General features: G+C 47.5%; 1 protein-coding gene across 1 annotated transcript; it reads right to left on the bottom strand.

Annotated features, from left to right (window-relative positions):
* Positions 1-1,710: 1,710 nt before the first annotated feature.
* Positions 1,711-8,585, bottom strand: LOC114103953 (keratin, type II cuticular 87). The gene is made up of 9 exons (XM_027949843.2): positions 8,205-8,585; positions 6,140-6,348; positions 5,356-5,416; positions 4,413-4,508; positions 3,771-3,935; positions 3,393-3,518; positions 2,450-2,670; positions 2,239-2,255; positions 1,711-1,751 (listed from the first exon to the last, which is right to left on the bottom strand). The coding sequence occupies exons 1-9, from the start codon at positions 8,583-8,585 to the stop codon at positions 1,711-1,713; spliced, it is 1,317 nt and encodes a 438-aa protein (XP_027805644.2).
* Positions 8,586-23,480: the final 14,895 nt, after the last annotated feature.

Genomic DNA, 23,480 nt, shown 5'->3' with positions numbered 1-23,480 from the left:
TCTTATTGAGGGTGATGCCTTGGTTTCCTCCCAGGGCTGGGCCTGATTCTAGCTCAGGAAACTGGGGAAGACCATAAAGAACTTCAGGCCCCAAGTGGGCGTGGAGTCCTCCCTAGTCCAGAGGATGACAGGACTGTTTACGCTCCTCCCCCATGCCCTCTGCTGCCAGAGCATATTCCTCTTCTAGTGAGAAGGACATAAACATTCAACTGCCCCAGGCCGGGGTTTCGGGTAGGCCAGCCAACTTTCATGCCAGCTGCCCACAGCCTTCCTGGTGCTGGGTCAGCCAGGCCCTAGGGCCCTGGATGCTGTGTCTGGATGTTCTGTGTCTGGGGTGCTTGGGGGTGATGGACGAGGTCTGTGTGTGCATGGGAGTGGGGTGTCAGCGTCAGTCCCTGGTAGGGATCTGTGCCTGGGTCCTTGGGCAGAGGTGTCTGGTCTCTAAGGTGGGAGGAGAGGGGAGGGGAACTCTGTGTATCACACCTGGGCTTGAAGGGAGCCTCCAAATGGCAGGACCTCTGACATGGGGGCCTGTGTGTCTGTGAGTGTTGAGGGTTTTGTTTCAGAACCTATGTGTGGGGACATCTGTTCCCGATGGGCAGCAGCACATCTGAGGGATACTAGGGAGGCAGTAGGAGATCTCCATGTCTGGGACCCTGAGGGGTGATGGTAGTGGTATGTGGGTGTGTGGTGGAAAGTGAGAGGAGCATCTGGGATATGTTGGTTGCTGTGGGGATATCTGCATATTTGATCCCATAGACAGGGAATTTTCCCATGTTGAACTGGGGGGAGAGAGTAGGCATGATGGAAGCAGACCACTGGTGTCCCAGCAACTATAGGTAACAAGTCCCCTGCCTAAGGTGATAGGAGATCCAAGCTCCTCCCCTCCTGGCTAGAGCTCCTCATGGTCCTACATGTCTGGGTTTGAGGGCTACTGACCCAGTGTGTGCAGGCTGGGCGCAGGATACCCAGAGACAGTTCTTTGCCTCCATGGTGTAAAAGGCTCCTCTGCCTCCCCAGGAATGAGACTTGGGCAGAAAGGCCTGGTGGGCCACGGGAGGGGACAGTATCAGAGCACATTATACATGACTGTGAGCTTTATTGGAAACGTGGAGACCAAGCATGAGGGAAGGGAGGGAGCAGAGGCGTTGATAGAATCTTGGTCCCTCCCAAACGGAAACGCAGCCTGTCACCATAGCTGGGCTTGGAAAGAGGAGGAGGCAAAGCGCAGGAAGGTTCCTGGGGCCAATCTGTGAGAAGCCACAGGCGTCCAAGCGCCCAGAGCAGCCCAAATTGGGATCGGATCTTTGCCCAAGGCGACAAGGAAATCGGTCATTTAGACTCCTGGGGGTGGACCAGCGGGGCCAGACCTGCGGGCCAGGAGCCCGGCTCTTCCTGGAAGACGCCAAGGGACAAGTGCGGAAGGGGGTGCAGACCGGGGCGCGCGGCAGAGTGGGCAGGCCAGGCCGCTGTGCCCGCAGCCCTTCTTCCTCCTCAAGTCCGGAGCCTTCGGAGCTCCGGGACCGCGGCGGGGCGCAGGGACTGTGGGCTCGCGGAGCGGGGTCTTCACACAGCCGGGGCGTTAGGCGAAGCGCACCGAGCGGCCGCTGCCACAGCTCTGGCCGCAGGGCGCGCACATTCCGGTGCTCACCGCCAGGTTCCCACTGCACTGGGCGTTGCAGACGCTGCCCGTCACTGGCCGGGAGCCCGTCACGCAGAGGTCCCCGCACACGACTCCGCCCCGGGAGCTGCTGACACCTGTGGGAGGAGGCCAATGCTTAGCCCCAAGCGAGGTCCTGGCCTGGGGGCCCCCTCCTGCTGGCCAGAACCCCTTTCCTAGCTAGGGCTCCTCCTGGAGGTTTCTAGTGCCTTCTCCCACACCATCACCTGGGCACTCCCTGGAGTCTAATCTCAAGCATCCCTGATACACTGTTGGCCCAGGAACTCCCCACAGGCAGAAATAGCTACTTAAATGACCATAACCACACTGCCCTACCCTCTCCTTCTTTTTAGTCTCTTAAACCATGGCTATGTGGTGACTTCCCTTTTGTTGGAACCCAGCCATTCCTGTTTAGCATCGGCTATGACTGTGGCTGCTTTCATATTACCAAAGACCACACCGCCTGCAAGGCTGACATATTTACTATCTGACCCCTTAAGAAAAAGTTTGCCCACCCGAAACTCCAAGCCCTTATTTCCAAACCTACAGTGTGGCTTACTTACAGACATTTACAGAACCGATGCCCTCACACAACCTGGGGAAAGCAAAGAGACAAAAATTAGGAAGGAAAAAGCTGCTGAAATGTTTTAACCTACAAATTCCCTCCTTTAAGAAGTGTTGATGCAAATTAGATGCAAATAATATGCCAACGCGCTCCTGACTCTTGAAGTGCAGCAGCCCTACTTGGGGACATTGAAGAGGCACCCTCTCCATAGGTGTGGGACCCACCTCTGCTCCTCGCCCTCCAGCAGACGCCTGTAGGTGGCGATCTCGATGTCCAGGCCCAGCTTGGAGTTCATCACCTCCTGGTACTCCTTGAGCAGGCAGGCCATGTCCTGCTTGGCCTTCTGCAGGGCGCCCTCCAGCTCAGCCAGCTTGCAGCGGGCATCGCTCAGGGCCGCCTCGCCCTGCTGCTCAGACTGGGTCACTGCGGTCTCCAACTTGGTGTTCTGGGGGCAGGGGAGAGAGTTATTCAGGCCCCCTGATCTGGGTTTAAATCAGGGGCCAGGCATCCACTGATGGATGACTCTCAAATGAGCCTATTCATTTGTTAAGAATTGCAAATTCATGCTCCCCAGGGAACATAGGCACAGTGGGCCTCAATTTAGGAAATTTAACATAACAATCCAGATTCCGGGTTTCTTTTGAAAAATCAGGAGATCTGATCACACTAGGCCTGCAGTTCTGTGTAGCCTGTCTTGGGGAGATCTGGTTAGTTTTGCTCTTTGTGTTTTCCATGAGCCACAGTCCCTGCCATACCACCATATCCAGGGCCTTGGGTACAGCCTGCTTCAACCATTCACTAGTGTCTGACGACATCTGAGGGTGTGATCACTGATCTAGAACATGGACCAGAGAGGGCAAATGACTCTCCCACCTCACGTGGTGAAAGGGCTGGTTGGGGAGCCCAGGTTTTCTGCATCTCTGACCAGTGCCATTTCCTCTATTCCATTCTGTGACTGGGTCTAGGGAAGCCCTTGTCACCTCCTTTCCCTCCACACTACTGTGCCTTTTCCATTCAGTGAGAATGTAGAGCATTTTCCATGAAGAAGACGGCCTGATGTTTGATGTTCACTTCTATTCTCACAAAGTGGCAAGATGTCTGATTGAAATTCCTCTATGCAGGCTGACCCCACTCTTCCCACACTGAGGGGGACCTGGGCTCCTGTACCTGGCACTTGGCATTCTCCACCTCGGCTGTCAACCTCTGGATGATGCGGTTCAGCTCGTTGATCTCTTCTCTAGTGCGGCGCAGGGTCTCCCCATGCCGGATCACTGTGGCCTTCATCTCCTCACACTGAGGGGAGGCAGAGATGCTCATGAAGCTCAGCATGGGACATCCCACCCACTTAAGACATCATTGATGTCTATGTAGGTGGTATAGTGCTCAACTTGTACAACCAGACATGGCAGCCCTGCTCTGCCATCTCAACCTGAGAGCTGTCAGCCCTTCTCTTGTCATGCTTAGAATAAAAGAAGGCCTTTCTAAACGATACCTCACACCCCTCCCACTGCCATGCGCAGAAGGCAGGTGTCCAGGGCCTCTCACCTTGGTGCGGTACCAGGACTCAGCCTCAGCCCTACTACGATTGGCGATGTCATCATACTGAGCCTTAATCTCAGCCACGACACAGTCCATGTTCAGGTCACGGCTGTTGTCCATCTTGACGACAACGGAGGTGTCTGAGATGTGGGAGTTGAGAACGCGGATCTCCTGCAGGAGGAGGGGAGGGCAAGAACTATGTTCAGAGTCCGACTCTTGGAATCTCACCTTTTCACAGTCCTTCCCTGACCCTTCCCCTGCTTCCTTCCCTGTGTGAAGTCCCAGTCATAGTCTTTCCCTGAACCCTGGGACCCCACAACACCCCTCAGGCCCAGAGTCCTGGGGCTGAGAGGAGAAGGTAGAGGGAGTCCAGGTCTGAGATCAACTGCCTGATATCAGACAGGGTCTAGGACCAGAGCTGATGTCCTGTAATGATTGTTAACACAGTAACCAGGAAGTAACTACTTGTCAGGGCACAGGATACAAGAGGTCAAACTCTCCTTCTTCACTCTTGATAGGCAACCTGCCTCAGTCTCTCAACTACTCTGTGCTTCTGACCTGCTGCCTTAGGGCTTGGAAGTCAAAATGGTGATGAGTCCTTCCCAGGCCTAACACCCTTCTTGCTGCCCCCTGCTCTGAGCCCCTCACCTCCTCATACAGTCGTCTCAGGAAGTCGATCTCCTGGGTCAGGGCCTCCGCGTTGGCTTCCAGGTCTGACTTTCTCAGATAGGCGCAGTCCACGTCCTAAAGGGGAAAGATGGGCCAGGTGTCTCCCCGGGGAGACAACCCAGAACTCTCACTGTCCCCTCAGCAGGCTGAGCAGACTCTTTGGGAATTTCGCTTGGATGTCATCCTAGTGTCTGGTGTCACGGCTCAGGCAAAGCCCTTTATGAAGCTAGTGAGCTCAGAAGCAGGTGTGGGGAGAAGAGGGGGTTCCCCCAGGTTTCCAGGCACTTCCTCTGGGACCACTAGGATGATTCCTCTAGAACTCACACCTTGCATTATCACCCAAGCTTAGGACCTAGTGTGGATGCCTCACACCTCTCTGCTCTGGATCTCGTGCAAAGAAAAATCTAGATCTGTGGTCAGAAGGGTGCTTGGCCATCCAGACTGCCCTTTCCAGCCCAGGGCAACTCAGAGCAAGACCTTTCACCTCTGTGCCTCATTTTGTCACACTGAGGTGGTTGGAAGGAGAGGCAAGGTGGTGGGACTTGTGCAGAGTTAGGCTGAAGAGGTGAGGAACAACAGCTGCTGTCCAGCTGTCACCGGCCTGAGGCTGTCGGCATTGCCTGGCACTCAGCAACTCCTTCAGTCATGGGTATTTATTGAGTGCCCAATCTATGCTGGGCACAGGGCCCAGGGGGCTGGGAAGCCAGTGACCAGATGGACAAGAATGTTGCCTGCTTGAAGTTGGCCCTGTACTTGAACGTCAGGGGCTAAAGGGGAGCTGTGGAGCCTTTGGGAGAGAGGAACAGGGCTGAAGTCAGGCCCTGTGATTCTGGGGGAGCTGCTCAGCCTCTCAAATGTACACAACTTTCTGCTGCCTCCGCCCTCGGTTCAGATGTGGGATGAGTCCTCTGGGGTCACTCACCTTCTTCAGAGCCACAAATTCGTTCTCAGCAGTGGCCCTCAGTGCCACTTCCTCTTCATACCTGAGGACCCAGGACACAAAGCTCAGATGAAGAGAATAAAGGCCCAGACAGGCATAGCCCAGGAATTGGACCTTTGGAGGTGGTCAGAGAACCAAAAAAGCGTTGAACTAGAAGGGACCTTGTCTATTCTTGTGCTCTGGGCGTTCAAACCAGCCCGTCACCTAAGGCTCTTCCAGTTTCAGGGATTCTCATTGCTGATGTGGTTCCCAGGTGGGTGCCTTTGAAGGTGCATGTTCTGTTTCTGGACTGTGACTCCCTGAGGGGCAGGAATTTGCCCTAGTTCTGGTAAAACTTTCCCCTCTTATTTTATTTGATTTTTTTTTTGTGTGTGTGGTTCTGGGGCTTGAACCCAGGGCCTTATGCAGGTGAGGCAAGCACTCTAACAACTGAGCTATATTCCCCAGCCCTGCTTTTCCCTCTTCCTTACTTTCTTATCCCTCCCCCACTCAGTGCCTAACCCAGCACCTAGAATGTTGAATAGATGCCCAATGAATGTTTGATGAATTAATGAAATAAATATATCATGGCGAGGTAGCTGGAGTAGCTCAGAATCTCTCTACGACCATAAACTCCCAATCCAGAAAAAAAATCCCTCCCCTTCAGAGGCTTATTGTCACTGTTTTCTTTCTATTGGGAAGTTCCTCTGGTAGTCTAACCCAAATTTATCTTGTCTTGACTTAATCCTGTTTTATTTCTCCAAACCTGCTTCCCCACTGCACTCACTTCTTCTTGTAGCCCTCCAGCACCTCCCGCACGTGGTTGAGCTCTGAGGCCAGTCTGCCGCTGTCGGCCTCCACACACTCGGCCTCCCGCCTCAGGGTCTCGATGTAGCCCTCGAACAGGGGCTCCAGGTTGCTCTCGCAGCACTTGCGGTTCTGGTAGAACTGCAGCTTGGTCTCCAGCAGCTTGTTCTGCTGCTCCAGGAAGCGCACCTAGGGTGGAAGTGGGAGGAAAGTCTGTGGGAGGAGCCAGCATGCCCCGCTCTCCTTAGAGAATTGGCAGAGTCTGAGACAGAACCAGCAGCAAAATGTGTAGAGGCTAAAAAGTGTGTAGAGGCCAAGGTGGATGTCATGGTTCTTTCTGGGCTCTCCTGACCTGAGGATGCACCTGCGGAATCCTTGTTTCATGGCTGAGCAAATGAGAGGCATAGGATTGTGCTGGGTTACTGTGGGGACAGGTAGCCATGGAGGATAGTGACAATCATGGAAGGCTCCCCAAAGCAGTACTGGGCAGGATTAAGTAGGAAGGAAGCCTTGAGCTTCCTCAGTGCAGACCACTGGCTTATTTACGGATGTCCTTGGGGGTCAGCTGGGGCGTGGTGGACAGTTGCCCAACAGTCAGGGTGGGAAGGGCTTCCTAGCTGGGGAGGGCAGAGAAGTTAGACTCTTTCCAAGAAGGATGCCCGAGGTCGGAAGAGGCCTGGGGAGATGTGGGGTATGTATGGTCGAAGGTGGCCTACACTCATATAGGATACAGTGTCACACAGCTCTGGAGGCCAGGTTGACAAGGTGAGGCGTGCCACCCTTTACTGGAAGTCATTCAAACTGGAGAGACACAATGGCAGGAATACACTGTGGGCCAGGAAGACGGTCAGCAAACAAGACTAGGCCCTTGGCCTCCAGGTTTCCACTCCTCATGCATTTCAGGTGGAGTTGAGGTGCCTCCTTGCCTTTTAGCCTCGGGACCCTTCCATCCAACTCCTTGAGTGTGGCTGGGAATTCCCAGGCTGGAACTTCCAGATGAGGAATAGAGACTGTTGGTACTTTATGGATAATTTTAGGTGGTCTTGGCTCATAGGATCTCATGGCTACCTTAGCCCCATCTTCCCTTTCAAAGTCATGGCTAGCTCACCCACAGTCTTCATGGGGAGAATGCTGGGGTGGAGCTCAGGCGGGGACCTTTTCCACATTCCATCTCTTGCTACCTTGCTAGGAAGCTGCCCGTGGAGGCATGCTAGTGGTGCAACTGGGGACCTAAGCTTTGGATCTTCTAGCCTCAGGAATCTGTGGAGCAGGAGAGATCCTGGGCCTGGAGTCCTGCTCTGGTATCTCTTTCTGTGAGCCTTTGGTAGTGGTGATGGGGGGTCTTTGCCTTATCCCTGCCACTTTTCCTTTCTGTGTACACTCAAAGGACTGCACTCTTGGCAGCAATTCTCAAATATCCACCCTTCACAGGCTGACTTCAGAATTTTGCTACCCTCTGTGCTATTTTACTCATGTGACATCTCTAAGCATATTCACTCAGTGAAATCTGTAAACATTTACGCTGAGGGAGTTAAAGTGGTAAATTCATGTTATCACCACAGAACCAGCATCACTAGGCAGGCACAAGGAATTCACAAAACAAATCCTAGCTGAAACTATTGTCCCAGACAGCTCCCAACCTAGAGCTTGCTGTCATTATTAAAAGCAGAAGGGAAGCAAGTAGTAGATGTCACACACATTGCCACTCAATGAGATTTTTCTCCAGCTACTTTTTAAAAAAAATATATTATTTGGTTGTCAATGGACCTTTGTTTTATTTATTTATATGTGGCGCTGAGAATCCAACCCAGGGCCTCACACATGCTAGGCAAGCGCTCTACCACTGAGCCACAACCCCAGTCCTCTCCAGCTACTTTTAAAGAAGAAAACAGGACATGAATTTTCTCATCAGATGTTTCAATGTTTTTTAATATCTTGGGTCTGGACACCCGAAAATTATCATAAAATAGCGGTCCTCGTTTTGCATTTCTATAAAGACTGGCCTGGGGCAACCCATCTCCTTCTAGAACATCCAGGACACCCACCTTGTCGATGAAGGCAGCGAACCTACTGTTGAGGCACTTGATCTGCTCCTTCTCCTCGTGCTTCACGCACTGCGCGTTGGGGTCGATCTCCAGGTTGAGGGGCGCCAGCAGGCTCTCATTGACGGACACGGAGGTGATGCAGGGTGGGCTGGGTCCGCACACGCCGCCAGAGCGGTAGCCAAAGCTGCGGCCGCAGGAGCCAGAGCGGAAGGCTCCGCAGACGCTGCGGCTGCCGAAGCCCCCGGTGAGGCCGCGGTAGCAGGAGATGCCTCGGTAGGGGGCTGCGGTGATGCAGCAGCGGCCTGGCCGGGGCCCGCAGGCCGAGGCGCAGCTGAAGGCTCGGACGCCGCAGGGGCCATTGAAGCCGGAGAGGCAGGACATGGTGCAGTGGCAGGGGCAGGGGCAGGCTGGACCCCGAAGCCCGCGCTGCGCCTTATATGGCGGCCCGCGGGCCCGGGGAGGGAGCTCGCCGCCCAGGCGTTTACGAGCTTGGAGGGCTCGGCCCTCGCGCCTCGCCGAGCCGGGAATCAAAGCGGGCCGGGCCGCCTGGCAGCCCACATGAAACGGCCTTCGCTTCCTGCCAGCGCTTTATGGGGCCGGGAAGCGCCTGGTCAGCTCCGAGGGCCATGCACTGTGGGCACCGCGGGCGGGTCCCTTACGCCCCTCTGCTGGGACTCAGCCCGGGAAGCGCTGGGTTATTGGCTCCATCCCGGGCGTGTGGCTGGACACACCCGGCCCCCTCTTGGGTCCCAACCCTGGGGTTTGGGAAGCCCTGGGAGTTACCTGTGCATGTGTGCACGGTATGGGGGGGCCAGTGTGTGCGCGTGTGTTGAAGGGGGCGGGGCCCTCGAAAGTCAAGAGCAAGTTCATGTCGTGATGTTGGATAGGTGAATAAACTTTCTGAGTCTCAGTTTTCTCACAGGCTAAGTAGGGATAATGATAGTACCCATCTAAGACTCGTTGGGAGGATCTAATGAGATAATGGACCAGAAAGCATTTAGGGCTCTCCCTAGCGCTAAGAACTCCACAAATGTTTGTTTGTTTGTTTTATTCTACTATTATTAATTTGTCATTTCCACCTGTGTCCCTTTAGGCAAAAACTTTCTCTTTTCTCCTCAGGACTTATTTCATATCTCGTCTCCTGTTCTAGTTAGTGTCCCCCTCACCCTGAGCAAGGACTCCCTATACTCTTCTCTCCACTTGGGGGAGAAGGGAGCTAAATGTGCCTCACTGTTTACACAATGCTCCTTGTACTTTGGGGAGGGCTTTTCAATATATAATTCATCTAATTCCCCAGGCATCCTTCTGAATTTGATATTATTGGGCCCATTTATCTGTTAGGAAGTTGAGCTTAGAATGATCCAGGGACTTTTTAAAGGTCTTACATGGAAGGCTCCATAGAGGCGTGCAGTCAGAATCAGAAAGGAGACTCTCTGGCTCTCCTCCATGCTGGCTTCTCCCAGGGTTGGGGTTTTGGGAGCTCAGTTCTTGGAGCTCGGGACATGGACTGCTGGGCTCTTAAGGGAGGGGACTGATCCAAAGCCTTCTCTGATATCAACTGATACTTGGTGGTGGCCACCAACTCCAGAAGGCCACAACCTGTCATAAAGAGGTTAATTATAGGTCCAGTGACTGCCAGGGGAAACCAGAGTGTGCGCTCAGCAGCTGGCATTAAAGAGAAACCTGCAAGTCACCCTGTGCTTCCTTTGCTTTAAAGATGAGTTATTATTGTACATACAGTAATTAAATCTTGGAACTCCAGAGGTCATCACAGCCAGCCTGGCATCTCATTGCCAAGGAGTGTCCCATTGTCCCCTTTGCTGTCTTTTCCACATTCCTGTGGGCTTGTCTTTGTCCACACAGCAAATTAAGTCTATTTGAAATTCAGAGACGTGGGAAAGCTGCAGGCTGACTTGTGCCCACTAAGAACACAACCTTCTGAAGAAGAGGAAAGTGAACATTGGACAGAAACCCCACAAACTGTTGGCACTGATCCCTGATCCAGCTTCAGGGAAACATGCTCCCGGGTGGCCCCTTTATTATTCTTGGAACCCAGGAGAGAGAAATGGGTTGAAACATGAGAAATTTCACAGTCAAGGAAAGACAATGAAGGACAGTTCCCTATAGAGAGGGATGGTGGTTACAGGCTATGGGAACAGGAGGACTTTTCCATTCGTGGCCAGATCTTCTAGAAGATAGTCTCCTTCCCCTTTCCATGTCCAGTGCACCATTCTATGGATGGAAAGCTGATGTCCTGTCTTGTTCATCATGTCTCCTCCCAAGTGGATCCCAGGAAGCAATTCAGGACAGAGAGCATCTCTGAGGATCCTGCAGAAACCAGGCTCAGAGCATGAGGGAGGAGTCTGCATCCCAGACAGGGTAGGTGTGCTCAGAGGAGCTTCGTGCAAAACTGCAGGGGTCTGGCTATAACAGCAGCACCAGTCTGTGGAGACTTCCTGCAGTGTGAGCCTCCAATATGGTGCTTGGGGCTGAGGTCAGAGCTGGGTCCTTGGAGGATACAACACTTTGGCTGGGCCTGAAGAATGTGAGGGATTAAAAGTGACAAGATGAGAGATGATGAGGAGGATTAAGTCTGAGGAAATGGTATAAGCAAAGACACCAAGCAAGAGAGGCTAGAGCACGTTTGGGGAATGGCAGGCAGTACTCTTTGACTGATAAAGGGGTAGATAGGGTGGATAAGCAGGTGGGGTGGGCTTAGAACATAAAGCTGAGTACCAGAGATGCTTGACCTAGAGGGATCCATGCTCACATGGGGATAGTACATGGAGGGTGCTTATATGTGAAAGTTGTGTGTGTGTGTGTGTGTGTGTACTTGTATATGTTTGTTTACTTCTGGAAAATTCATCATGAAATACCTTAACCATTAGTGTTCCTGCTTCAGAAATCCATTTCTTCCTTCTCTGTGGTAGAGTGGTCAAGTGTCTCTGGAATCAGACTCACTTTGGCTCTGCCATTTGTGATTTGGGTGAAAACATACATATAATCTCTCTGAGCCTCAGTTTCCCTAGTATCTAGAATTGAGATAATAAAACTTTCCCAGGGACATTCTGATGATAAAGTGTGTCTATAAAGCATTAGCACAATGCCTGGTGTATAGCCAGCTGTCAATAATTGTGGTTGTTTTTACAGTTATTATTTTTCTCTCCATTGCCTATTGCACTAGTGATCAAGGGAGCCCTTCATGGCCTGGCCTGCTCTTCCAGGTCCTGGGACTGTGGCCTCCTGCAAACTGATGCTCTCCTGACGGAGGACTCCAAATTCCACTGCTCTTTTAAGGCTTTGGGGACCCAGTCTCAGAGCTATGGGACAAGTTCTCCTGAAGGATCCCCAGATAACAGAAACCATCTGGAGAGTGTGATCTTGTGCTTTCTGTCAAATTGAGGGGGGAGATGAAGGCAGTGAGGGAGAAGTCAGAATCCTGTCTTTTCCTTTAGTTCCACCTCTTCCAGCCTGAAGTTACCATGATTTGTGGATGGTCTTGCCTGAGCTCTGGTAGTTCTGCTCCTGGGTGACCTCTCAGAGACATGGTTCAGGCCGCACCACCAGCTGTGCCTTGGTCTGTGGACCCCTGCCCAGCCACTGCTAAATCGCTATCTTCCGGAGGTTTAGGCAGCTGCAGCGTGGGCCTTCTGCAGTGGCTCCTGCAGACACAGCTGGGCTATTGCTCTTGTGGTGTGTATGGACCTCCCCTGCATCAACACTGTGTCACCAACAAGGGCCTGCCCACATCCCTCAACTGGGAGATGGACCCCAATGTGCAGCACACGAAGCACAAGAAGGGGCAGATCAAGTGCCCCAACAGCACGTTTGCTGCCTTTGTCAGTAAAGTTGGGCATCCAGGTTCTCCACGCCCACATTTATTATTATTATTATTTTTTCCTTTAGGTACTGGGGATTGAACTCAGGGGCACTCAACCACTGAGCCCCATTCCCAGCCTTATTTTGTATTTTATTTAGAGACGGGGTCTCACTGAGTTGCTTAGTGCCTTGCCATTGCTGAGGCTGGCTTTAAACTCGTGATCCTCCTGCCTCAGCCTCTCAAGCTGCTGGGATTACAGGCATGCATCACACACCCTGCTCCATGCCCACATTTCTGACACCTCAGTCATCATCCGGATGGACAACAACTGTGACCAGAACATAGACTGCATCGTGACTGAGATCAAGGCTCAGTATGATGACGTCGCCAACTTTAGTTGGGCTGAGGCCAATTCCTGGGACCGCAGCAAGATAAGGGGCTCAGGACACCTGCCTCCTAGATGTAGCACTGTGAGGGACAAGAGCTAGCTATTAGCAAGGCTTCTTTTGGCTGAAGAAACTGTCCCCTGCCCCCAACAAGTGACACGCTTCCTTCCTGGGGAATGTGTAAGAGAAGATCAAATGATTCTATGGGGGACATAGACAGGGCAGGCACATAGGTGTGTGCAGGCTGTGGACATGCTGGGGATGGTGCCTTCTTGGTTGTGAATGGCTCCTCTTGCAAGGATGTGCATGGGGGGCCTTGGCATAGAGAGAGGTGGTGGCTGCCCCATGCTGAACTTCATGAGCATCTCTGTCTCCCCCAGTGCAAGGAGATGAGGGCCACGGTGATCTGGTACCAGGAGACCTTGCACTGCCCCAGGGAGATCAACCAGCTGAACTGAATGATCCAGAAGCTGACGGCTGAGGTCGAGAATGCCAAGTGCCAGGTATGGGTCACAGTGCCCAATAACAAGGAGTCTGGGGCTTACCCAGTGCCATACAGCCAGGGTGTACCCAGTCTAAACTTAGGCAGTTGCCAGGAATACAAACAATAATAAATGCTGGAAAGGATGTGGAGGAAATTGGACACTTTTGCCCTGTTGGTGGGATTGTCAATTAGTGCAAGTACTCTGGAAATCAGTATGGAGGTTCCTCAAAAGACTGGGAGTGAACCACCATATGACCCATTTATACCACTCTTCCAAATTCATCATAAAGAATTAAGGTCCTAAAACTATAGTGATACCTGCATACCCATGTTCATAACAGCACAATTCACAACATCTGAACTATGGAATCAGCCCAGGTGTCCATCAAAGGATGAATGGATAAAGAAAATCTGATATATATTCCCAATGGAGTTTTATGGAGCCATACAGAAAAATTAAATTATGTCATTTGCAGGAAAATACATGGAAATTAAGATTATCTTAAGCAAAATTTCAAAGGTCTTATGTTTTCTCTCATAGGTGGAAGCTAAAGGGGGAAAAAATAAAGGTGGTGGAGAGTCTTGAAAATCAAAGGGAAATCAGTAGAATAGAGGAAAGGGATGTGGGGGAGAGAGTAGGGGAGGGGGAATGTGATTGGGAGTGATATTGGCCAAATTATATTGTTGTATTGTATGCATGTGTGAATAGGTAACCACAAATCTCACTGTTAAGTACAACTATAAGGCACCAATAAAGATGTGAAAAAAGAAAAAAATATAGCATATATGATTATAAGAAAAAAATAGTTCAACATCCAGTCTCTAGTCCACTTGCTCAGGTAGAGTCCCTGGTTTGGTGACTCAGGGTGACCCAACTGATGAAGGCAAGACCCACTTTTGGGGGGGTTTCCTAGCCAGATAGATATACTGGACATATTGAGGTAACGAACAGACACACTCAGGGGCCATAACCTCCCCTGTTCTCCTCTGGGCCTCTTTACTTAGATTTGCAGGGACCCCCATTGGGTAACTTAAAGCAGGGTAAAGCTCAGCCTCTCTGGCTTCATTTATATCTGTCTCCTTTATTGCCTTAAACCTTGGGTCAGATTCTTGCTAATTCTGCACATGAGCCTGTCAATCACTTAAGGAATGTAATACAAGGTTATTAGCCCTAAATTTATCTAACCTAACTCATCCCCCTTCAAGACTGAGGACACTTGAGATCAGAGTTGCTAAGATATTTTCAAGATTTCCAGGGACATTCAACTACAGAGCCTGGAAGTCTCCAGTCATTGCCCTAAACCTTTAGTCACCTTGGAATCCAGGAATAAAAGACCCTCACAGATGACAGTGCTGTTCATGATAAAATCACACCCTCCACCCCCCCCCCCAAGTGGGAGTAATTATCCCCTGACAGGGACTGAGGCTGCCCCCCCTAAGCAGGAGCAAACATCTCAGGGGAACCAGACTGCTCCCTGAAGCTGACATCTCCATGGTCACCTCTTACAATCTGAGCTGAGGTAATGATGGGCCGGACCGTGGTCTGATCAGGATGTCCTACTCTGTCAGCTATGCAAACCCCTCAGTCATACAAGTCCCCTTTTCTGTAAAACCACAAAGTTTCTGTCAGTCCTTTGAAGATAGACCTTTGATCACTATACCCCTATATCTGTACTTCCTGGTGTAGCCATGCTGATTAAAAGCTCCTTTCCTGCCCTTTACCACTGCTCATCTCTTTGACTGACATATTGAGATGGGTGGCTGATGGGTCTCTTGTGATAGAGTAGGGACCTTTCCTAAAGGACTCTGGTAAAATTAACAGTATTTATAAGAGAATAGGGCGTGGTTGCTTTAAGTTTGTTGTCAAATGCCTGATGGTCCATTTAAAGGAAAGGGTAGGGAACGTGTGGAGCCCAATCTGCTAGGCAGGAAAGATGCCTCTAAGTTCTTACTTCTGCCTGTGGGCCGGGGCTATTTGGTGTGCTGTTCTACTTCTAATGCCTAGGCAGCAACCTTTGCTGTGTCATTCCCATTAAAATAGTATCAGTGGTCTGGAAGACAGATGCATAGAAAAATTTCAGTCCAAAGAATAGAGAAAAAATATTGAAGAAAAATCAACTGCCTTAGGGCCCCTTGGTACCACATCAAATAATTTAGCATGTATGTAATAGGTATTCCAAAAGGAAAGGGAGTGGAAATGAGGCAGAAAAATATTTGACAAAAAATGTCCTGTATTTGATAAAAATATCAACTCCATTTATCAAGGGCCCCATGAATAATAAATAAAAAGAATATCACACATAGACATATAGTGAAAATTCTGAACTCTTGAGAGTAAAAAAACAATTTTTTTTTTTGAAAGAAACCAGGGAAAAAAGGACACATTACATATACAGCCACTGACCAGTTGTCAGAAACAATCATGGCCAGATAATAGTAAACTAAGAATTTTATAACCAGCAAATGTATCCAAAACATGGTTGAAATAAAGGCATTTTGAAACCCAAGAATGGAGCAAGCCTGTAATCCCAGTGGCTCGGGAGGCTGAGGCAGGAGGATTACCAGTTCAAAGCCAGCCTCAACAACTCAGCAAGGCCTTAAGCAACTCAGCAAGATCCTGTCTCTAAATAAAATATTAAAAAGGGTTGGGGATGTGGCTCAGTGTCTAAGTGTCCCTGGGTTCAATCCCAGTAATGCCCCCCCCCCAAAAAAAAAAGAGTGAACAAAATGTATCCATTGTTGGGGCTGGGGATGTGGCTCAAGTGGTAGCGCGCTCGCCTGGCATGCGTGCGACCCGGGTTCGATCCTCAGCACCACATACAAACAAAGATGTTGTGTCTGCCGATAACTAAAAAATAAATATTAAAATTCTCTCTCTCTCTCTCTTTTAAAAAATGTGTCCATTGCTGTGCATTACAAAGATATGATGAGGGCTGGGGCTGAAGCTCATTGGCAGAGCATTTGTCTAGCGTGTGGGAGGCACTGGGTTTGATCCTTAGCACTTCATAAGGGTAAAATAAAAGCCTTCTGTCCATATACAACAACCAAGAAAAAAAAAAAAGATGCAAAGGGCAAGGCATGTGGGGGGCCCCGGGCAGAGCTTTCAAGCCTTATGACTACCCTCCAGAAACCCCCACGCAATCAGCTATTCAGAAACTCTCCAAACCCTGTCCTTTTGGGTTCTTAGGGTGTTTTCATTCCATAGGCATGATCAACTGGTGACCAACTTCATCTTCAGCCCCTCTCTGCTCCCTAGAGATTGGGGGAGGGGCTAGAAGTCCCCACCTTTAATCCTGACTTCTTTTTTCCTCTGACCAGTCCAGATCCAGACACTCCATAGGGCTGTCAGCCATCAGTCAACTCATTAGCATAAAAAAGATACTACCACCTCAGAGATTCCAAGAATTTTAAGAGTTGTATGTCAGGAAACTGGACAAAAAGCAAATATAGATTTCACAATAACCCTGTGGGAATGTGAATGGTTCTGTAAAGGATGAAATGTCAGTTGAGAAGTGTGCCGTAGCACGATGTTAGCTCTAAATAGACTTTGATAGATTTAGGATACATATTGTGATTCTAGAGTGATTACCAAAATAAAATATTGCTATAAAGCCAATAAAATAAATGATTAAATATTTTAAAATATTTGATTAATCCAAAAAGAAGGCAGAGAACAATCAAAGCAAAGCCAAAACAAGCAAACAGAAGGGATTATGGGAAACAGTAAGTTGGTTGACTTAAATCTAGTCATCAATAATTATATTAAACATGAAATAAAGAAGTCTGACCTCAATAATAATGAGAAAAACAACTCAATTAAAGTGGGCAAAAGACTTGAATCAACCTATTACAAAAGAAAATATATTAAGGGCCAAGGAGCACGTGAAAAGCTGCTCATCATTATTAGTCATAAAGGAAATCCAAATTAAAACCACAAGGAGAAAATATGTAACACCCACTGCTCGGCAGTTCTTTGGATGTCCGTGGTCTGACACAGTTCTCTCCCTTTCTTGCTTGAAGTTCCAAGAAAAACTGCAGAATGTGCTGAGAACCTGGCATCCTGAGACAGGGAGTGGCTGAGGAACAGCCTGGCTTCTGTCCTCCCAGCAGAATGTCCTTCAATATTTTAGCTCAGTGTTTTATGTCACCTCTGAGGTGTAGAACCCAGGGCAGCTGCCTTTAGAGGTCCTTCATCTGTGGTGCAAATGACACATGTGCAGTTTGAGACTATTCCCTCTAGGCAGCTTCTTGAGCCTTGGGTTCACAAGAGATTTTAGGCTTCCATTGTTCTTTGCAACTGGTGTGTAAGTAACAAATCCACTTCGTGTAACAGGATGCATATGAGTGTGTCCTGTCTTGGTGGACCCAGACAAGATGGCAGCCAGTGCACAGTGAACCTTCTTCACACTTCCTGTTACGGAATCAAGGCTCAGAAGCTCACCCCATGGAAAAAACAGTCTGAGAGATGAGTTGGGGAGAAAGAAAGGCTTTGTTCATGGCCAAAGAATGGAGAAGTGGGAGTCCATGCTGGCAAATCTGTTTCTCGACTGCAGGGAGTTGAGAGATTACAGATATGGTATAGGAATTATGAGGGAAAGAGATAGGCTAATAAAGGGGAGGAATATTCAAATATTTTTGGGGAATACTTCTAGGAACTTGATTGCCACCTCTTTTCATGGTCTGGTGTTTCTGGTCCCCTCTCTCCTTCCCTCCCTCCCTCCCTTCCTTCCTTGCTTCCTTCCTTGCTTCCTTCTTTCCTTCCTTCCTTCCTTCCTTCCTTCCTTCCTTCCTTCCTTCCTTTCCTTCCACAGTACGAGGATTGAAACCAGGGGTGCTCTACTACTGAGCCATGACCCTCAGCCCTTTTTGCTTTTTATTTTTTATTTTATTTTGAGACAGGGTCTTGCTAGGTTGCTGAGGCCGGCCTTGAACTTTACATCCTCCTGCCTCAGCCTCCCAAGTCGCTGGGATTACAGGTATGTGCTACTGTACCCACCTCGTATTCCTGACTTTTAGGCTCAAGAAATGAGTCAGTGTTTTTAGCAAGAATGGCCATTAAGTCCCTGTAGAGCAACCTAGTGAACTATAATCATCATAACACATACATCAGAGTTGTTTTCTACAGCAAAACAGTGTGAGACTAATAATGCATTGCCCAGCTGTGAATTTTTAAGTCAATTAGGTGTTTTGAAGCTGGAGGGTTTGTTTAGATTTCCCCCCAGTAATAAAAAGCTAAAATTTGAAAGATTGACAATGCCAAGTGTGAATCAGCTGGAATGTTATGGAGTATAGATTGCTAGTGTTACCTTGGAGAGCTGTATGCCAATCTCATTTTATTTTGTAGTGCTGGGAATTGAATCCAGGGCAGCACACATTCTAGGCAAGTGCTTTATCACTGAGGTACATTCAGCCCCTGTATGACAGTTTCTTTTAAAGTTAAATGAGCATTTATCAAATGGCACAGTGATTGGGACATTTATCCAAGAGAACTGAAAAACAGATCTATACAGACACTTGTACATGAATTTCATAGGGATTTTATTCATAATCGCTCCAAACTAGAAACAACCCAAATGTTTATCAACAGATGAATAGATAAACAATCTGGGACACAGTCAGACAATGGAATATCACTTGGCAATAAAAAAAATGAACTACTAGTACATTCATGAAACAATGTGGGTGAATCTACAAAACATTTTGCTAAATGGAAAAAAGAAATAAAAATATAGACTGTATGCTTCCATTCATTTGAAGTTCTAGAACTAGAAAAAAATTGTCTTCAGTGATAAAAATTAGATCAATGTTGGTTTGGAATGGGGTGAGAGACTGATGGCAAAAGGCATCAGGGAACTTTCTAAGGTGATGGAAATGTCAAAATTTGTTGAATTGTTCTTTTAAAATGTATGCAAATTATATCTCAATAAAATTGATAAAATGATTTAAAATCCATAAGATACTTAGAAATAAATATAATGAATATAGAAGAGGCCTATACCCTGAGAAATATAAACATTGTAAAAGTGTTATAGAAAATTAAGGATAAAAAAAAAAGATCTAACTAAATGAAAGATGTACCATGTTCATAGATAGAAAGCATTGCTATGACAAGATATTGACTCTGGTTCAGCTTATCTACAGGGTGGATATGACTATAATCAAGTTCCAAACAACATAAATCTTGATGAGTTGGTTCTAAAATTTATGGGGAAGAACAAAGGGAAAGAATAGCCAAGGTACCAATAAAAAGGAATGAGTGGACTACTCTTCTTTTAGGAATCTTAACTTATTTATTATAAAGCAACAATAATTGGACAGTGGGGTACTCATACAAGGATGGACAAATTAACCAATGGAACAAAATAGATAGCTCCTACATTTATATACATATATAAACAAGTTTGTGCATAAGCTTTGATAAACAAGAGCATAAACTTAATATAACCTTAATGTAACAATGTTTTTTTTTTTTTTTTTTTTTGTGTGTGTGTGTATTTGACATATAACAGAGTGCAGGGAAAGGAGGACCCATACATAGTTATATATATCCACAGGAAAAAACTGGATCTCTGTTCTTTATTATACACAAAATCAATTTTAAACAAGTTAAAATCATAAATGTTAAAAGCAAAACTTTAAAACTTTAGAAGTAAAACACTGGACCTTGGTATAGGGAAGATTTTAAAACAAGAAACGTACTATGCTCAAAATAAAAGATTGATAAATTAAGGATACATTACATTTAGAACTTTTATTTATCAAAATAGGCCATGAAGAAACCGAAAGACAATTTATAAACTTGAAGATGATATTTGTAGTACATAGAAGTGACAAAGAAGTAATATCCAGAAATACAAAGAACACTTGTAATTTAAAGAGATATTAAAACTTCAATAGTAATCATGAAAATGCTTTCTCTATATAAAAAAGGTTAGGAAAAAAACTAAAAAATACATTTTTAGTTATGCATGTATTTGATAAAACAAAACAAAACAAAATCAAAGGGATATAGCACCATTCAGGAAAGTGACGAGCTCTGGTAAGCACAGGAGAGGCAGGGGCAGGAGCCTGTAGGTGGCTTGCTAGCAACTCCGTAATACATTTGGTCTGGCAAAATATTCATGGATCTTTCCTTTTCGTTATATTACTAAATAAAAAAGACAAGTAAAATGCCGTTTATAAGAAATGAAACTAAAACACAAGAACATAAATAGAAAATAAAAATGTGTTAATGAGATTAGTCAGAATATCAAAGTACATTATATACAGTAGGGATGAGCAGTTTTTTAACAAATAATTTTATATTATAAATAATATAATTTCAGTTTATGTATTGTGTATGTGTGTGGGTAGTGATTCAGGCATATACACACATACACACATACCCATACACATACATACACACACATATATTATTCCAAATTATAATAAAATAACATTTAATCCCAGAGGCTGAGGAAGGAGGATCGTGAGTTTAAGGCCAGCCTAAGTAACTTAGTGAGGTCTTAAGCAACTTAGCTAGACCCTGCCTCAAGATAAAAAATAAAAATGGGCTAGGGATGGGCTCAGTGGTTAAGCACCCCTGGGTTCAATCCCTGGTATAAAAAAAAAAACTGTTTGATTGCCAGTAGCCCTAAGAACCTCTTGTTGAAGTGTGCCAACAGATAAGTACAAATATCTGTAACAACGTGGTTTGTTACAAGAAACCAAAAAGCACATATGCACTACTAACAGGTAAATGAATAAGCACATTTGGAATGCTACACAACACTGAAAAATAAACAAAGCTTCATCAAAAGAGATAAATCTCAAATTACAACTTGAGAGAGGAAAAAGCAAGTTGTTTTTAAAAGCACACAGTGTATCCCTAAACTATTACCTGGTTTCACCTACAAAGCTTAAAAGTAGGTGAAATCAGGTAATAGTTTAGGGATACTTGCATATGATAAAACAAAGAAAGGCAAGGAGAAGATTAACATAAAATCCTAGAGGAAGGGGCAGGGCCACGGATGGGTCCCAAGGAGGTACTGGTAAGCGCACAGGTTTGTTATGTTATTGTTGCTATTTACATCATTGAACATATGTTACAGATGCTCTTTTGCAGTATGAGAAATTTATATAAAAAAAGAAAATATCAGTGGCAGCTTGTGCTCTCTGGTCCTGGCTCCCTCCACCGGTTTAGTCAGAGCCTCACTCCAGATTTCCTGCCAACTCTGGGAACTGCCATCCCCAGTCCAGTTTCTTACCCTCCTGTATCTTCCACATTGTTATCAGACTGGCTTTCGTAAATGACATTCCACATCAGGCCACTTTCCTGCTCAAGCACCTTCTGTAGCTCCCCATTGTACATGCCACAAGCCCAGACTCCCTAACTTCACACATTTTCCCCCATCTGAAGTAGCCTTCTCTCTCTTCCAATTTCCTTCACTTTCCCACTTCAATCCAGGGACTTCCATTTTCCCATCTCAGCCACAGGATGGCCTCTTTCCATCCCATCTCTGAGACCTCCAGGTCAGAATTTTGCGATTGAAACAAGGTGACGTCACAAAGCCCCCAGGAAGGAGAGGCCTCAGTGGTGAGGATTCTGGAGCTCCTCGGGCGCTGGAGCTGGGCTTTGGTGTTCAAGAGAAACTGGAGGAAACGACAGCTCCTTTCACATGGTGAGACTTGTCCAGGTGACTCATGGGTCACACAGGGATCAAGGGGGCTTAGATTCCGCTCTGATCTGTGGGACCCAGTCAGGCACAAGCTTTTCTGCTGTGTCTACAATTTTTGGGAAAAGGAGCAGGAACGGGTGGGCAGTGGGGACATAGCAGAAATTTGTGGGCGAGGTTCCCACTGTCTGGGTTGTGAGTGACTTTACTGTCCCTCAGGGTATAAAATGCATTCTGGGGCTGGGGTTGAGGCTCAGTGGTAGAGCACTTGCCTAGCACAGGTGAGGCACTAGATTTGATCCTCAGCACCACATAAAAGTAAATAAACAAAATAAAGGTATTGTGTCCAACTACAACTAAAAAGATTTTTAAGACATGCATTCTGGCTCAACACCTCTTAGCCCCTACTTCTGTGCCCACAGTAGATGGAATGAGTACCCACCTGCTTGCTCAGGGAAAGGTGACAGACAGTTGCCTCTACTAGGCCTACTTCACAGATAGACATGAAGCACCAATGAGATGGTAGCAGTAAAAGATTAGGAAAAGTGTCAGGCACTGTGCCCAAGCTGTTTACGTATTGCACATGGAGGCAAAAGTGCCACCAACTTCATCTCCTGTAGGCCGCGCTCCCCATAGTAGTCTTGGTTGGAGAAAGGAGATGGTGCTTGCGGTCCCCGTCACTGGGTTCTGATTTATCGCATTCATCAAGTTAAGTGGGTTTCCTCATATTCCTAGATTTGAAAAAAGTACTTTTAAAATTAGGAATCATTTTAAAATTTTATCGAGTGCTTTTAATATTCATTTTGGTGGTCACATGAGATAAACTGTAATAATTGGTGTGGAGTGCAGACTGGCGTTGGCATCTCCTGGCTGGGCTGCCTGGTGCCTTGTGCTCTCCCAACGACCCTGGAGACAAGAAAGATTGCCAGCCCCTTTTTAGGTGGACATACAGATGACCATAGAAGTGAGCTGGCCGTCTGTGACGACCATGGAGGGTGGGCACCGGAGCCATGGGTCCTGGTCTCCTCGTTCTCCTCCCTGACCTCTGCTCTCTTCTCCTGCCCACCCCCAGTGTGAGGAGATGGAGATGGCCACACAGAAGCACACGCAGGGCCCGAGGCACAGCAAGGAGGATCTGAACAGGCTTAACCAGGCCATTCAGCAGCTGGCTGTGGAGGTGGATGGTGCTAAGGGTCAGGTGTGTGGGCGTAGGGGTGGCAGGCTGGTGACATTGGGAGGGTGCCCATTGTTTATGACAACTATTCCAGACCCTCCCATCCCTTAGATAGAAACCCTCCAAGAGTTTTCTCTTTGTAAATGTGTGAGCAAACAGAAGCAGGCTGCATGCCTACCTTTGCCTGGAACTCTAGGTACGTCATGTGGGTAACTAGCGTATAAAAAATATGTATGAATATGATTATTTGTATAGTTATGTTCATATGGGTATGTATATTTTCGTGCCTTTTGGGGGTCTTTGCCCACTTTCAGAAATTGCAAGATTTTTACCTAGAATTCCTGTTTTCTTTAAAACATGAAGATCTGGCCATATTAAGCCGGTAACATTAGGCTGGAGAAGAGACATCTCTTTCTTCTCCATCTTCTTCTCGTAGGGTACAAGTTCTGGGGTGCTGCAGTGCCTACCACTCCCAACTGCATCTTTGGGTACCTAGGCCGAAGACCCTTTGCCATTTCACACCCTGGCTTCACTGTGTGATCCTTGTGGAAGAGAAAAGGCGTAGAACCCTTGCCTAGAGAACCAAAAGATAGAAAGCTCGAGAGGGTTCCTGGTGTCATCAGGGAAATGGAAGAGAGTGTGTTTCTCTGTGGAACTGGATATACTGATGTCTGTTTAACACTGGGCCTTCACCTCTAGTGCTTCTAGCCAGGCAGGCCCCTGCAGACATTTGTGTTTGTGACTTGAGCTTTGGGCCT

This window comes from Marmota flaviventris, chromosome 3 (assembly GCF_047511675.1).
Source record: "Marmota flaviventris isolate mMarFla1 chromosome 3, mMarFla1.hap1, whole genome shotgun sequence".
In the NCBI taxonomy this organism is placed as follows: domain Eukaryota; kingdom Metazoa; phylum Chordata; class Mammalia; order Rodentia; family Sciuridae; genus Marmota; species Marmota flaviventris.
The sequence above is the reverse complement of the archived record's forward strand: the minus strand, read 5'-3'. Positions and strand labels throughout refer to the sequence as shown.

Bases quoted from the DNA above. Each gene is read 5' to 3' on its own strand.
- LOC114103953 (XM_027949843.2), bottom strand. From the start codon at position 8,585: ATGTCCTGCCTCTCCGGCTTCAATGGCCCCTGCGGCGTCCGAGCCTTC. The intron at 3,936-4,412 runs GTGAGGGGCTCA...CTCCTCCTGCAG, and splicing joins TGAGACGACTGTATGAGGAG to GAGATCCGCGTTCTCAACTC. The intron at 2,671-3,392 runs GTACAGGAGCCC...CCCTGCCCCCAG, and splicing joins TGGAGAATGCCAAGTGCCAG to AACACCAAGTTGGAGACCGC.